This window comes from Microtus ochrogaster, linkage group LG2 (assembly GCF_000317375.1).
Source record: "Microtus ochrogaster isolate Prairie Vole_2 linkage group LG2, MicOch1.0, whole genome shotgun sequence".
Taxonomy (NCBI): Eukaryota; Metazoa; Chordata; class Mammalia; order Rodentia; family Cricetidae; genus Microtus; species Microtus ochrogaster.
In genome coordinates, this window is record NC_022028.1 from 45,828,807 (window position 1) to 45,845,302 (window position 16,496).

Sequence of the window (16,496 nt, forward strand, 5' to 3'; positions counted from 1 at the left end):
TCCTTGCAACTTCTACTGCCTCCCTGGGCCCTAGGGAGCCTGTGATTCTGCTCTCCTCCATATCCATCATTGTGTACCAGGCCTGATCTCATCTCAAGATGGCGGTGCAGTCCTACCATCCACCTGGAAGCCTTACTCCCAACTTCCTCATGGGTTTCAGGACTCCACTGTTTCATTCACAACTCTGGTCAGAAAGGACTTCTCTGGATTTTCCAAATAGCCACATCATCCCTTCCGTTCCCTTACCCAGTTTATTTCCTCCCAGACCTATCACTAGCTGCCAGCAGATGTGTTTTCTACCCCCTGATAACCAATAGGCACACTTGAGAGCTTGCTTTTGATCCCTGGCTCCTCAAGATGGCCTTCTATACGGTAATTGCTCAGTTATGATGTTGAACCTGTCCAGATACACACTAAAACACAACTAAGTCTGCCATTCATGGATCTTGGACAATGAGGGAGGACATTCTACTTTCTAAGCTTAAAGAATCTTATTTGTAACAGATGCTGCAGGCAAAGTATTCAAATCCCTTCAGACTTCTGTATCTACATCCCTTGGTGGGAATAAGAGTTGGGAAAACAGCAACTTTATGAGGCAATCTGTCTCACTCCCTCTGTACCCCCCAGGCTCAAATACTCTTTATCAAACCAAAAGGCAGGCATACTGAAATGCATTCCCGATTTGAGCAAGGAGTGTTGTAATCTTAGCACCAGTGAGACTGAGGCAGAAGGCTGGCCACAAGTTTGAGGCTAGCCTTAGCTAGCCTAATAAGAACTTACCTTAGCTAAGACATTATTCTAGAAAGCACACAAAGTAAAGCCTGCTAAGACCCTATTGGACATAGTGGCCCAAGACATTTTGAGAATACCAGGCAAAACAGCATTTTGCCTATGGGGCAAAGGAAGGTACTGAATACCCAGTTTAGGACTAATATACTTCTTAACAGTTGGGCCTGTTACCTAGCAAGTCCAGGCAGGGCTCAGTAGTCCTTGGAGATTCTACACCAGAATGTGCACTACTGTGGGGTCTCAACACAGGAGTCGGCCTCTGATCAAACCCAAAAAGTAGGTTCCTTCCACACAAGCCTTCGGCCAAAACAGCAGGCTCTGATTGAGCTAGTGTGTCCGGGCCACCCCTGCACAGACTCAGTGTTTGCCTTTTTGTGGCTGGCCTATTTCACTGAACACAACATCCTCAGGTTCATCCATATTGGTAGACTGAATAACATCCCACACTATTATTGATTACAAATTTTATTACTGTATTATTGAAACTGGGAATGTATCTCACCAACTTCATTTTTCTTTGGCTGTTTGGCTCCAGGGCCCATTTTATCAGTCTCTCTGCCCTGGACTGTAATATACTTATAATAGTTACAGCAAAAATTGGAGGACCTGGGCTCCAGGACAACAGGACATCTTTCACCCAAAACCCTACCTACTGGTGAGGGCAGGGGCCCAAATGATAAGATATCCTGATACAACATGGAGGGCAGCCACATATAGGCATCAAAGATTTCCCAGGAGAAGACCTAGCCTTGGCAACTCTACAAGGCACAGTCCTCAGAAGGCCTAATTGGATGGGGGATGGGGGTGGGGTTCTGTACAGTGACTACAGAGATGGAGGGGCAGAGGAGATGGGACTGGGTAATGGGAAAGAAGGGATGTTTGCCTACCCACCCCATCATCACAATCCTGTATCACCAGCAGACTCCTTCAACAAAACAGCCCTGGGCCTCCAAGAGCGCCTAGCCATAAACCCTGGGTCTGTCCCTAGGAGGATCTGCTCCACAACACACAGCAAGGCAATGATTTTACCTGGAGTGACATGTGAAAGACCAAAGGGATCAGCAGCAGTTAAATGTCCATGCTGCCTGTTGGATCCCTGAGTAGACAGACACCTAACAATCCAGCTGGCCACAGGAAAATGCCACTGCTAAGCCTATAGGCAGGTTGTATGCAAAATGTGCTGCTGTCAAATACACACATTGGGAAGTGTTTGTTAGCAAACACTTATGTGTGGAAAGAGGTCACTGCTTGCCAGTTAATGTTTCTGAATTAGTCAGCTACAACTGAGTTGTGTTCCAACATCTAAGCAGCTGCCAGCAGAGTTGGCACCCAAGACTCACCCCTAGAACAGAGGTTTGCCCTGAGCAGCAGGAAGTTATTAATTCATCCGCTCAGTAGAGCCTGGTGCTAACCTGTCATTCAAGTTGTAGATGGGAACTGGAGTTCAGCAAAGGCCTGTCAACTAAGCCCATAAAGGCTCCTCCAACAGTAGAGGCAGCCCAAGGACACAGTTGGGGTCCAGAGTATACTTGGTATATTGTGGAAACAACCAACACACACGACATTCCACAGTGCTGTCTCCAAAGGAGGCCTAACATTGAGAAGAGAGTGTCCGCCCTAGGGGAGTCTCTCTTAGAATCATGGTCAGCATTCCATTTTCACAAATGAAGGAACCCAATCTAGGAATTCGGTACGAGAAGAGCCACAGAAACTAATGGATGTGGCTGGGCTGACTCAGCCGATCTACCACACGAACTACCACAGAATGACCAACATGACCTGGGGATCATTCCTGGGAAGAGCACAAGGGAAAACACATCACCCATAGGGGGACACACTCAACAGTGGAGGACTGTGGAGTAACAAGGTCTACAACTGAAGAACCCGATGCTCCAGACGCTCCAGCATTAATATTATCTGTACATGATAGCCAGAACAGTATCAGGTCTAAGAGTTTGTTTTCGGGTATGGAATCATGGTTTCTCTTTGTGTCTCCTCCTTACCCCACCCGCCCCTTCCTCTATGTCTTCTTTCCTCCCCTCTTCTCTTTATTTTTGGTTTCTTAAAACCTAGCTGCCCTAAAACTCAAAACTTTGTGTAACCGAGGATAGCCCTGATTTTGTAATCCTTTGCCTCTACCTCTCAATGACTGGGACAGTTAGGTGTGCATCACCTCTGTCTGCTTTTATTTTCTTTTTCTTTTTCTTTTTTTTTTGGTTTTTCGAGACAGGGTTTCTCTGTGGTTTTGGAGCCTGTCCTGGAACTAGCTCTCTAGACCAGGCTGGTCTCGAACTTACAGAGATTCGCCTGCCTCTGCCTCCCGAGTGCTGGGATTAAAGGCGTGCGCCACCACCGCCCGGCTTGCTTTTATTTTCTTAATCCTGACACAAACACTACTTTGACAACTCTCCTTCCGAGAAAGAGAAGTCTTTAATCAGCATATATTATACCTGGTGCCATGTTAAGTATTCTGTACAATGGTCCCCTTGGGGCTGAAATAAAGCCTTTAGCAGGACATAGAAGCTTAGAAGGGCAGTCTAGCAACCCAGTCTGTTTCCTACTGCACCCTCTTCTTGCTCCTTTCTGGGGGTGATAATCCATATCCGCCATCCTGCACCCCACATTCTGTTTCAGCCTTTGCTGGGGGAAGGCACATTGGAACAAGAACTGTCTGAGCACAGCTGTATGGGGAATATAGAGGGACTGATGACTGAATCTCCTCACTGGGACTTGGGAGGCTCTTACCGCGTGCTCTGCTGCTCCTCAAGGGGGAAAGGGTTACTAGAAAGAATGAAAGCAGAGGAGATGTGCAGCTCACCTCTTCAGCAGGGGAGACATGTACTGGCTGGGATTTAACACCCAGCCCCTGAACACAAAAACCTGGTGCATGGAGGTGAGGTTCACTGCCAAATGCAGGCCAGCTAGTGAGACCAGCTTTTCAGAGTAGGGGCAACAGTGTAACAGGCAGCAGATGGCCTAGGCAGCTGGACACGTCAGTCTACTACGGCTGGCACATACCTTACAGAGACTGGCGATGATGTGACTGACTCCGCCCCAGCTCAGCTGAGGCTAATTTTACCTGCTGTACTCTCAGAAAGTTGGCCAAGCTATAGAATATGTCAGTCACTGCAAGGACAAGCCTTCTGACACCTAGTCCCCAGAGTTCTGTGAAGTGACTAGCACCAAGTCAGGGTCTATTTCTCTGGCCTGCTACTCTACTTGGTTCTGCAAACATCCACAGGAATGTAGTGGGGCCCACAGTGGGGCGGCAGCAGGCCTCTGGGAGGAGAGTCTGACTGAACTGGGAGGGTCACATGAAGGGAGGTCTCACAGCAAGACCTGATTAAGATGCCCCGCTCACCTGGACGCTCTAGCTCTTCCTAGCCCTAACCCACATGGCACTCTCCTGGGCTGCTGGCACTGTCTCTCCTCCCTCAAGCCTTACCTGTTGCCCCTCACACTACAGGTCTCAGCCTTCACAGAGTTACAGCAGCATCCGGGGCTCTATGCACCCTGCTATTTTCTCTGTAGTGCTGGTCACAACAAAGCTGCCTGGCTTGCTCATGTGCATATTTTTAGCCCGGCACCCCCTTAGGATACAGCTCCGCAGGAACGGGCACCAGAGGCAAGGGAACTCTCTCCCTGTCACCTCTTGAATGAAGAACAACCGAAGAAAAAGAAAGTCACTCTGGCCCTCCCACCAATGCTAAAAGCCAGAAAAAATGGTTTGACTGGCAAGCCCTCAGGAGTGCTGAAGCCTAGGGCACAGCCATTGCTTTCTAAAAGCACCCAACATCCACCAAGCAGGGGGTGGAAGATGGTTCAGGCAGCTGTACCTTTGAGGCGAGCCCAGAGCAAGGTGACAGCAAGGAGACCTGTATTCCAGGGCACATGGTCCATACTTTGGACTAGCTCTGGCTCTGCAGCTCTTCTTCACACCCCTCTTGGATGAATTAGCCAATGCTGTTTTATTCTGCCTGAAAGCCTCCCCTTTCTGGCTGGTGTGGCCATGTACACCCTTCAGGGCCCTTCTCACCCGGTGAGTCTTGCTGTAGGTGTAGAGAAAGGCCAGGCGGTAGAGACTCTTGTAGTGCTGTGGGAAGCGGCTCAAGCAAAGGCAGAAGGAGGAGATGCATTGCTCTGTGAGGAACTGGCGCTGCTCCTCAGCGCCTGCTGGGAGTCCCTGGGGAAAAGCCACCGCCTCCCCTGGGAGGTCACCCCTCTTCTTCCCATCCCACGAGGAAGGTGTGGACACCGGGGGCTTGCTAAGGATGTAAGCAGAGGCTGAGGAATCTGCCACAGGCTTCTGGATGCCTTGATCTACAACCCGGAAGGCCTCTGTGCTCTCCAAGGACTCCTCTATTTTTCCTATGGTTAAGAAGAAGGAAGAGAAAGTCATTGTGGTTTAAGGTCTCTTTAGGTAGCAGTCCACCACAAATGATACAGACGCCTCAGTGAGGTAGCAGGGACAGCTGGGTTGATGCCCATGCTTGGTGGGCAATCAACCCAGCAACGGGAGATACAGGGCCCACTGGTGGTTCTGGCTCCACCCCCTACTGTCTATGGTCACATAGGCTCCTGCCCCAAGACATGGGAAGTCCCAGTGGCTTGCAGCAGAGGGCCTAGAGGCTATAGAGAGGAGGAGTTCAAAGCTGGGCTCTGGCTCCTACTTAGTGAGTATGGCATAGGTGGCATCAAGGCTGGTCGAGGCACACAGGAAAGCAGCACACAGAGGGAAGGAGACATCAGCAGTGTGACACACCTGTTCCGCTGGTATCAGGACCTCGGCCTACAGCCTGTCCAACATCCTTCTCTGGGCTACTGCAGGTGTGCTGCTACGTGTTTATGTATGGCGCCTGCTTGACAAGTCCAATACCTCCACACCCAGCCAGCATGGCGGAGACCAGGAGAACTCTCAAGATGGCAGGAACGAATGGCTTCACACCACCCCTCCTGAGGCACAGCCTTCTTGGCTGCCCAAAGAAGAGACTCTCTGGCCCAGGAAGTAAGAGACAAGGTGGCTTTTGGAGCACGATCCTGAGGTCTCTATGCATTTGCCATATTCTGAACAGTCTGCCTGGGGAAGGAGCCAGTACCACCTATTCTGAAGACAATCTGCACTGTGGGTTGAGCCTCAACAGCCCTCCCTCTACTGCGAGGGAGGCCTGGCAGTAGCTGAAACCCTAATATGGCAAAGTCAAGAAGACAAGGACTAAGACTCCAAGTTATCCTCACAGCAAGTACCAGCATAAATGGGCAGATCTCAGGTATGCGGCAAGCTTGACTATCATTGTTCTCCTTACCAAGGGAAGGGCTGGGCAGTCATTCTCTGTCCCCCTCTGCTCCTCAGAACACCCCCTTTCCATCTACTTCAGTTGGACACATACACTCACCTCTGCCTTTTCCCACCTTACTCCTCTGCTCACAGGTCTTAGAGCTCCAAGTGTTTCCTCGCTCAGGTGTCCCCACCCTAAAGCAGTGTTTGTGGAGGAAAGGCACAAGACCGCCTCCTCTTGCAGCAGCCAGAGCTTACTAGGGCCTGTTCTCCTAGCTCCTACCATCTGTCCCTGTCCTACAGTGCTAACACCTCACCCCAGCCCCCACCCCACCATCTGAAGTAGACAGAATCACTGTCAGCAATCCTAGAGTCTCTACCGCCATGCTGTATAATCTCTCTCATGGGCTCAGGATGCTGTCTGCACCCCTAGTTGAGAGCTGGGGCCCCTGTCGTCTTGCTCACAAGCATGTCAGGTTTCTAATGGATTCCAAATGTGGCTCAACACAAGCAGTGGAACAATGGGAACTGAATGACAATACAGTCCTTGGCCCCAGGCAGGAAACGGGGCAGGGGACAAGGATAACACCCAATGACAAAGTCTCAGAAACACAATTTTTACAGAAAGCATTAATTAATTAATCCAAAAAGGGTTTGGTGCACACAACTGAAGGACCAAAGAAAATGGAATCTCTGATTGTTGACTCAGTTGCTCAGAGTTCTGGGGGCCCTGAGTGGTCTAGGAAAAATGAGGTGAACTGCATCACCTGAACATGCACTCCCTCCACTAAGTGGGCCTAAGATCACTGGACTCTTCCACTTCCTTGATAAAGGAAGAGGGTCAGAAACAGCCAGGATGTCAAGTACTAACCTAACACCAGCAGCATGAAGATGGGATGATATGATCCTCCCACACAAAGGTGAGAAAAACACACAGTGCCATGCAGCCTAAGCTAGATCTCATTGGCAAGAACTGACTTAGAATGCTTACGGTGTAGGTACTGAGGCTAGCAGAGGGCAGGAGTTCTAGGAAGCACAGAGGTCTGACAGAGAGAACTTGCTCTATCTAATGGGTTTCCTGGGAAGGGTAGAAAGACATGGCTGAAAGTCTATGGCTGTCACTATAGACAATGCCACTAAGTCTCTATTCATAGACCAGAGAGTAGGCACATGTGGCCATGGTATACTGTTTACTGCATGGACTCTATGGCTTACTGACAATTTCCACACTGGGTTTATATACTTCAGAGTGAGCTTGTTTAAGTGCTGAAATTCTAAGCGACGTTTTTCTCTACACACACACACACACACACTTCACTGCTGCCACCTTCACAATCTAGGCCTATATTGTGAAGATCTGACTCCTGCAAAGGTTAGCTTCAGAAAGGTGAAACAGTCGACGGTGTAAAAGCCTTTCCTTGAGCACTAGCAGACCAGTGTGAAGTGCGCCAGCCTCTGAAAAAAGAATGGAAGCCAGTCTCTCAGAAACAGGACCCTTCACACTTGCTGGACAATGTGGGAAGGAAGATGGCTCAGAGATAGGCATGGTCCCAGAGAAGACCCCGCTCCCTTCAATACCCAGTGCCCGAGGGAGATCTGGATCTGCCAGTCTGCTGTAGTGGACACCGAATGTATGACCAAGGGCCTGCATCTCATGCTATGGACTGCAGGAAGCAGCAGGTTGGTAGCAGGGCTGCCCAGAAGAGTGGGCCTGGAAGGTCAGGAGAGTGCAATAGACTTCAGTACACAGTGGCCTGCAGCTCTGGCTCTCTCAGGGAGGCTGACTGCTGCTCAAGGTAAAAAAAAAAAAACTACCTAAGCCAGTGGGGAGGGGACGGGGCAGGGACGGACACAGAACACACCATTTCATGCCTGTTGGGCACTGTAATGGTCTCTGGTTCTGCCCTAACATTCCTTACCAGCAATGCACTGTCTGCCCCTGCCCCACCCCAACCAAGTCCTGAGTAGAAGAGGAGTAGTAGGAGCATACTAGCATACTCCCTATCAGTCTAGAAGGATCCTTCCCACACATGGTAGAGGGAGGCTGCTGTGGCTTGGATGGGAAATGTACCCCAGAGGTCATGTGTCCGAACACTTGCTTTACGGTTATTTCAGGAAGCTGTGGAACCTTTAGGACACAGGGCTTAGCTGGAGGAATGCTGGGCAGTCAGACCTTGCAGAATGCTAGCCAGGTCCCAGTCTATTCCTTCATGACCTGTCGAGACACACCAAATCTTGGCACAGCTTCAACTGCAAAGGACAGAGCTCTAGCTCTGTAGACATATCTCCACGAACTGTGTGACCCTCCCTTAAGGGTTCCTGTCTTGGACCTCCGTCACAGCAAGGGAACAGTAACTAACACCGAGTCCATGATGACAGCTGCACACACAGGAGTTCACTGCATGCTGGGACACAGAACACAGATGAAAAGTCTCACTCGTCCAAAAGTAAAAATCATCATATTTTAAAACCAGAAATGCTATGTTAGGACGGGCAGAGTATGGTAATTCTTTTCTTTCTAGCCTACACTTCCTACCGTGTATTTATATCCATTAGAGAGTGTCAGCATGATGGGGGAGAGCATACTGATGGTTGACAAAGTGAGGCAATGGCCATATTTTTTTCTTTCTGGTTTTTAGGGACAAAATTTGCTATGCAGCCCAGTCTGCTATAAAACTTGTGATCCAGCAGCCTCAGCCTTTTGAGCACTGGATTACAGGTGTATATCACCATACCTGGTTCTAACATTTTCTCTCTCCTTTCTCACCCTCCCCCCCACTTTGTTGTTTATTTTTGACAAAGTCTCACTGTGTAGTCCTGGTGGCCTTGAACCCACAGAAATCCACCTGCTTCTGCTTCTCCAAGTTCTGGGATTAAAGCTATGCACCACCAAACCCAATTTTAACCTTGTCTTAATAGGGACCAAGCACAGGTGAGTCTGATAAGTCTCCTTAAAGATCAGCCAGGGACAGCCAGCAGGGAACAAATTGCTGGGAGAGCCCTAGCCTCCTCCAAGTGGCTTTGGCTCCACTGCCACAGTTCCAAGGGAACTCTTAACTTACATAAAAACTTGATAATCGGCCCAAGCCCCCAGAGTATGCAAGTTATCCCCCATCCAGCCCACTCAGAAGGCCACATAGGGTAGTGATTAAGGCTGAACTCCTCATTCTTCCTCAATCTCAAGCTCCTTGCCCTGGAAACAGGAAAAGCCATGACACTTTCTGCTGTGGGACAATGGTCTGTACCCTGTCACTTATGTTTTAAATAAATGCTGATTGGCCAGTAGCCAGGCAGAAAGTATAGGCAGGGTGACCAGGCAGGAAGTATAGGTAGGGCAACAAGAATTCTGGGAATAGGGAAGCTGCATTCTGCAATCGTGACCCAGCTACAGAGCAAGCAAGTTGTGACTGCCTCACCAAAAAAAGATACTGAGCGACGTGGCTAACATAGACAAGAATAATGGGCTAATATAAGTTATAAGAGTTAATAAGAAAGAGCTGGGCAGTGGTGGGGCACACCTGTAATCCCAGCACTCGGGAGGCAGAGGCAGGCGGATCTCTGTGAGTTCGAGGCCAGCCTGGTCTACAAATGGAGTTCCAGGACAGGCTCCAAAGATACAGAGAAACCCTGTCTCGAAAAAAAAAAAAAAAAAAAAAAAAACCAAACAAACAAAAAAAAGGAGTTAATAAGAAGCCTGAGCTAATGAGCCAATCAGTTTATAACTAATGTCAACCTCTATGTGATTTCTTTGGGACTTGACTGTGGGAACCAGGCAGGACAGAAACCTCAGTTAACAGCTTTCCTTTTCAGCTGGCTGAGAAGGCGGTGTCTGACCTGGAACACCTGAATGTGGGACTGGGTTGTTGGGCATGTACACACACACACACACACGCATGTCCGCAGCAAGAATGGGAAAGTTCTTGGGAAGACAGTTTAATAGGTAGGGGCTTGCTATGCAAGCACAAGGACCTCAATAGAGATTCCTTAAACCCATGTGAAACTGGACACAACAGTCTCTATTTTCATCTCAGAGTTCCTGTGGCAAGTCAGGCGGTGAATAAGGGGAATCCATGAAAGCTCATGGGCCAGGTACCCTGTGGTACAGCAGCAAAAAAAAAAAAATAAAACAAAAAGACCCTACTTAAACAAGGCGGAAGTGTGAACCTGTGCCGATGTCCATTTGTGTGCCACGGCACACATATACCCATGCCCACATATCACACACACTAAACAAGAAAGGAAATTTCAAAAATATATGGTCAACTAGTCACAGTTTGTGAGTGGCACCAGGGATGCCTCAGCCTGCATATAGTCACGCTACAAACTTAGAAGTGGGGCTCTGCCTAGGGAATCCCAAGGGAGCTGGGCATATCCCAGGCTTAGATCAGCGCTCTCTGCCCAAAAAAGGCAGATTTCCCAAGAAGTCTGATATGATTCAGACTAAAAAGAAAACATATTTGTGACATTCAGAATCCCAAGACTTCTTCTAATAACTGTTCAACAAGGCAGGGGCAAACACACTCCACTGACGCTGTGAGCATGGCTTTCTGCATCACTACATTATGACAGCATCACAAAGCACACTTGGCAAACCTCGCTGGTGCCAATACCTTCACTATCCTTATTTAATCCTCACAGTTCCTGGGACTTGGCACTGGGACCAGTCCTATCCTCTAGTGAGAACAGAGGACCAGAAAAGTAAGTAACTTTCCCACTAACACCCCAAGGCAAAAAAGCAGAAGCATGAAGATGGGACAAGACTGAGTCTGAGCTTTTCAGGACCCAGACACCTCAGTTCTTCCTGGACTGCCCCAGGAGATCAAAGCAGGCCCAAATTAGCAAGTCAGGCTTCTTACCTCTTTCCTCTGTGGGCCCTGGAAGATCTTTACCAGTTGGTCCTGCTGGAGCACTGAGTCCAGATAGCCTCTTCTCTGCAAAGGGCTTTCGAGAACCCTCCAGCAAACTTGTGGGCTCACTAAAGAAGTCCTGTGTCGAGCTGGAGTCTGACAGGGCCACAGCGGTGCTGTCCTGGCTTCGGTCTGAAGGAGGGAGGAAAAGGGAGGACCATGAACTAACAACACCTCTGGCACAGAGGGGTCTACCAGGGCTAGGCTCCCAATGGCCCAGAACCATCCTGTAAGAGGTCCCCTCAGTGTACCATCCTAACTCTGCTAAGTACAACCCACCCTAGAGGCCCCAAGTCACTCAAAAAAGGCACCAATCTCTATGGTCAACCTTCCCGAGTTTCTCCAAACAGTGGTCTGGCAAACTCAACTGGCTCTTGTGGAAAAGCCCCATGTACACTGTCTACTGTGAAAATCCCTATGACGGCAGATTCCAAGCTACCAGTGTGCTGCTGGGAGTTGTGGTGCTAAGAACAGATGGAGCAGTCACCATCATTAGAAGAGAAATGGTAACGGCAACGAATCAGCAAAACTTTTTAGGCAGCTGTATGTTCTAGAATGAAAAGTCTAGACTCCTTTAAGGACACAAAGGCAGGTTGTATTCGCTCCCTGGCTCTTCTCAAGTCTCTACAGGTACTCTAGGAGAAACACTAGAAGCAGAGCTGGCAGAAAGCTTGACAATGTCTGGGAATAAAGGTCTAGGAAGGAGGTGCAGGCTGTACTATAAAAGATGGACCCTTCACCTCTAAAGGACAAAAGGTCCAGCTTTGACAGGTGGCAAACCTTGCTGCCTCCAGGACACAGGGGAAGGGAAAAGGAAGACTTTGATGTAAGAAAAAGCAAGAAACCCAACACTAGGAAGGGACAGGGTCACTAAGAAAGCTGTACCCCTGAGATGTGGGACACAGAGCCTTCCTAAGTCTGAGGCTAAACCAACAGAAGAAAGCCACTTTTGCTTCTGCCCCAGGCCAGCCAGCAAGCAACAGAGCTGTCTCTACTGCAGAAGAGAGGAGCAGGCAGGCAAAGCCTGCAGAGGCCCAAAGCGGAAGAAAGTCAGAAAGCTGAGCAAAGTCCAATTGAGAGAGAATATGGAGCTGGTAGCACACTGAAGGTAATCGTAGCAACAAATTGCAACCCAGCTCAAAGGCCCAGAGGTAGAACAGGTAAATCTATTCCAGAAATAAATGTATTGATTTCAGATAGTTTCTTTGATCCTACACATGATATCTGGTATCCACTATAAAATTATAAGACAGATACATATGCATTAATAAAACTCATACTGTAAAGAGACAAAACAATAGAACTAGAATCGGAGATGATCACGGACTATTTAAAACAGCAACAGTTAATGTGCTGTGTAGCATGACTAGGATGGGAAGGCTGTGGTGGAAAGCCTGCACACTACCCATGAACAGATGGTGAATTTCAGAAATGAGCTGGAATTTAAGAGTCAAATGCAGCTTCTAGAAATAAAAAACAGTAAGAGAGATGAGGTGTTTTTGTCGGGCTTTCCAGCAGACTTGACACAGTGGGATGAAGGAAGGATCAAAACTTGAAACTAGAGGACTGAGAAGACAACTCGGAGGTTCAGAGCACCGGCTGCTCTTATAGCGGACCCGAGTTTCTTCCCAACACACCACAGCGGCTTACAACCGCCAGTTCCAGGGGATCTAGCAGCTCCTCTGGTCTCTGTGGGCAGGAGGCACTCATATTGTGCGTATATATGCATATATATAAATATATACATAACACATACATACATATTCGTGCAAACACAATACTCATATACACAGAAAAAAATAAAACTTAATACCACAAACTAGTTAAGTATAAACAGTCCAATGGGGGACGGTGGATAAGCAGAACAGAGCACCTGAATGATCTAATCCATTAACCAGAGCACAAAAACAAGAAAAACAAGACAGGAGAAAACACTGTAACAGACAATGACCAGAGCACTTGCCTAGCATATGCAAAACCCTGGGTTTGATCCCAGCATGGAAAAATTAAACACATAGATTAAGACTTTCCAAAAATAAAGACATCGAGTCCCCAAGAATCTCAGAGAACACTAAGCAGGGAAAGACCCCTCTACACTTGATGGAGGGGGTCACACACGAGCAGACTCAGACTGTTGAAACCCAAGACAGAGAATCTTACAGAGTTCAGCAAAACACACACCACAAAAACAAAAGAAAAATGACAAGGGCTGGAGGGACAGCTCAGAGATTAAGAGCACTTGTTGCTCTTGCAGAGGACCTAGACTTGGTTCCCAGCACGCACATGGTGTTTCACAACAACCCCTAACTCTAGGGTCAAGGAATCTCTCAAAGGCATCAGACAGAACACTCATTCATTAAATAAATAAATCTTTTTAAAAAGTGAAGAAGCCATGCATGGTAGCACACATCTGGGAGGCAGAAGCAGACAGACCTCTGTGAGTTTGAGGCCAGCCTAGTCTACAGAGTTAGTTCCAGGACAGCCAGGGCAACACAGAGAAATTCTGTCTAGAAAAACCAAAAAATAAGAAATAAAAATAAATAAGATAAATAAAACCCTAAATAAGGTTAAGAAGAAGAAAAAAAACCAAACAAACTACAAACTTCCGATCAGAAAGCATGCCTCAGATAATATCTTTGGTGCACCCACTCTGTGGAGGAGGGGCAAGATCGATTCTCTTTTTTTTTTTCGAGACAGGGTTTCTCTGTGGTTTTTGGAGCCTGTCCTGGAACTAGCTCTGTAGACCAGGCTGGTCTCGAACTCACAGAGATCCGCCTGCCTCTGCCTCCCAAGTGCTGGGATTAAAGGCGTGTGCCACCACCGCCCAGCAAGATCGATTCTTTAATCAGTAAAAATAACTTCCTAAAAGGCAAGCGTTACCGAAGGTATTTCTCAGATAAGCAAACTCTGAGTAAAATCATTATCAGCAAATAGGAGTCATATGTTTAGACAGAACGAACAAGAAGCCAAACAGAAAGCTAGACCCGTATAACAGAATTAAGCACGCTAGAAATGGCTAGTGTGATGTCACGCAGCTGTGGAGCCAGCACTGATGAGTAGGAGACAAGACTGTGCCAAAGAACTAAACTGAAGTGACAGCCATGGCATGGAGCCTTGCAGAGTGCGTGAGAGTAAACGAGTAAAACAGCCAAAGCCGACACTGCCTTCAAGTAGGACAGCATCTTTGGAAGGCTGGTGGTGACGGACTGATAGTCTGTTAGCCATAAGGCACTAACTAGAATTGTAGAATACACAAGCAAAGGTCAATCGTTTGCATATCTGAAGGTGAAGGGACGAACAAGTACCTGCCCTCTCATCATGGCTGAGGTCAGTTTCACAAGGGCTTCTGCGGACAGGGCCAGAGGCAGACAGTGCCCGTGGCCCTTCCGTTCTTCCTTCGGAACCTTAGAAATCAAATACAGGTGACTATATTAGCGCCTATCAGGCAATCCTGAAGACCTGTGCAAGCCATTAGGTGGGCAAATCGTAAACATGGTGGAACTGTTTCCACAGAGTAGCAAGCCTGGACTCAGAAAGGGCAGACTGTCAGTGCTGAAATCTCATTCTTTCGTGTCCTTGTGAAGAAATGTGCACTTTGGTTTCCCTTCATGTAAAACTAAGGAGCGTGCTCACTTCCTACAACTGTCATCATAACTACATAGCTTATTAACCACCAAGTGCCTGAAGCAGTGCCTGGCACACAGTAAAGATGTCTGCTTAATTATTCATACCTAACTGTTTCAGAGCCTAGGTGTGATTTATCAGGAATGTCTCAACGGATCATCAGCAGTTTCTTTCTGGACGGAGTTCACTGAGCCGCACAGCAGTGGGGACAGGTGCACATCCTTAACTGGGGTCCAAACACTGGCCTCCAGCAGAGGCAGGCAGAAGAACACTGAAAATTAGCTCTAGCCTCAACCACCTGCTCCATCGCTCTGGCCTTGGGCAGCACAGCAGACCGTTGCCCAGTCCACTGCCAGGGAAGTGGCAGGTCATACATTTCCACTGGCCAGACACAGTAAGAACAGAGGCTCTGGGCCGTGGTCAAGACCCAGGCTGAAGTGGGGAGCTGACTAGATCTGCTGCCTCATACTGACAAAGAGCTCTTCCCTCACGCCCATTCCTTTCAGGGGCTTCTTAAGCACTGAATAAGGGTAAAGGCCAGGCCTGCTATACTCAGAAGAAATTCCAAATCCGAGTTTCCACTATACAGTAGTCATTTCTCCCTTTGTCTAAGTCAGACAGCCCATCTGCTATCTCTGCAGAAAGAGAATGACAAATGGAGACCCTGATGTCTCCAGTATCAAATAAAAAAGTTATTATTGGGGTGGGGTATGTGTGTGCCTGTGTGCACGTGTGTATATGGGGGAGGGTCACAGCATCTATATGGAGGTCAGAGGACGGTTTGTGGAACCAGTTAACTTCTTCTGTCTTTATGTGGGCTCCAGGGATGGGACTCAGGTCACCAGGCTTGCTTAGTAAGTGCCTTTACCTGATAAACCATCTTGCTAGTCCCTGTTGAAGAACTTTGAACGTAGGATCTCAGGCCCACATTCTAATCTCAGATCTGCTCCTGATACTCTGGACACAAAGGGTTGAATAACTGCTCTCTTAAGGCCCCCATTTCATGTTTTTACCACAAGTTTTAGTTTCCTAATTCCTGACCATGGGATCTCCACAGGGTCTATTTCCTGACACACACTAATGACAGCACAGTGATCTATCCCACCCAAAGAAGTAACTCTGGCCTGGACAGGGAGCATGGATAGCTTGGGCAACGCCAGAGAGGCCTCAATGCCTCCAGAAGAAGGCAGGCCTTGTACTTGCTGCTAAGGTCTCCATGAAAGCCAGGCCAGGGCTGCCCAGCTCATCTCAGGTACCAGTAAACACCCTGAATTCACGGCTGACTGAGAAGCGCATCCAACACTGAGCTTCAGGAAGCAAGCCTCGCCAGGATGATCTCACCCCCTGGCAGACTGCCCCATCAGTTCACTGGCTCTCAAGCTGTTAGGCTCTGGGCCTGAAGGAATTGCCAGTTTGGTGGAATCCCAGCTGTGATCATTACAAAAACAGGGCAGACTTAAGCAAACGGGTATTTACTCCTAATGAGCTAATGGCCCCTCAACACTTCAAAACGAGGGGACCACGAATCAACCGGCAATGTAGGGAAGACTACAACAGAAATGGGGTGGGCAAGAACAGATGACAGGATAGAGCCTGTGCTCCACTGGAAAGCAACACCCAACTGAGAACACTCTCTTAAGCCTCTTGGAGTAACAGACAGCCAACAACAGCCACAGGAGAGGGACCAAGGAGGGACAGGCCTATGGACACACTTTCCCTGGCCCTTCCCCACACCTCTCACGTGGATGAGAACCTCTAAGAGCTGGCAGAGCCCAGGCTGCCATTGGTCCTGAGGATGCGGTGGGAGTGCCAGGTCTCTCCTCAGAGATGAGCACAGCTAATGGAAGCAGAGTCCTGTGGTAACAACTACAGGTCACAGCGCTCGGCAGAGGCGGTGTGTG

The 16,496-nt window shown here is 48.4% G+C and overlaps 1 protein-coding gene across 3 annotated transcripts in view; it reads right to left on the reverse strand.

Annotated features, from left to right (window-relative positions):
- Nucleotides 1-16,496, reverse strand: part of Cabin1 (calcineurin binding protein 1) — a 126,888-nt gene that overhangs the window by 44,359 nt on the left and 66,033 nt on the right. For all 3 annotated transcript variants that reach the window (XM_026785654.1, XM_005360198.3, XM_026785653.1), the window contains 2 exons: nucleotides 10,921-11,103; nucleotides 4,826-5,157 (listed from right to left, as the gene is read on the reverse strand). In XM_026785654.1, the coding sequence (XP_026641455.1) occupies nucleotides 4,826-5,157; nucleotides 10,921-11,103 (515 nt within the window). The remainder of the gene's footprint in view (nucleotides 1-4,825; nucleotides 5,158-10,920; nucleotides 11,104-16,496) is intronic.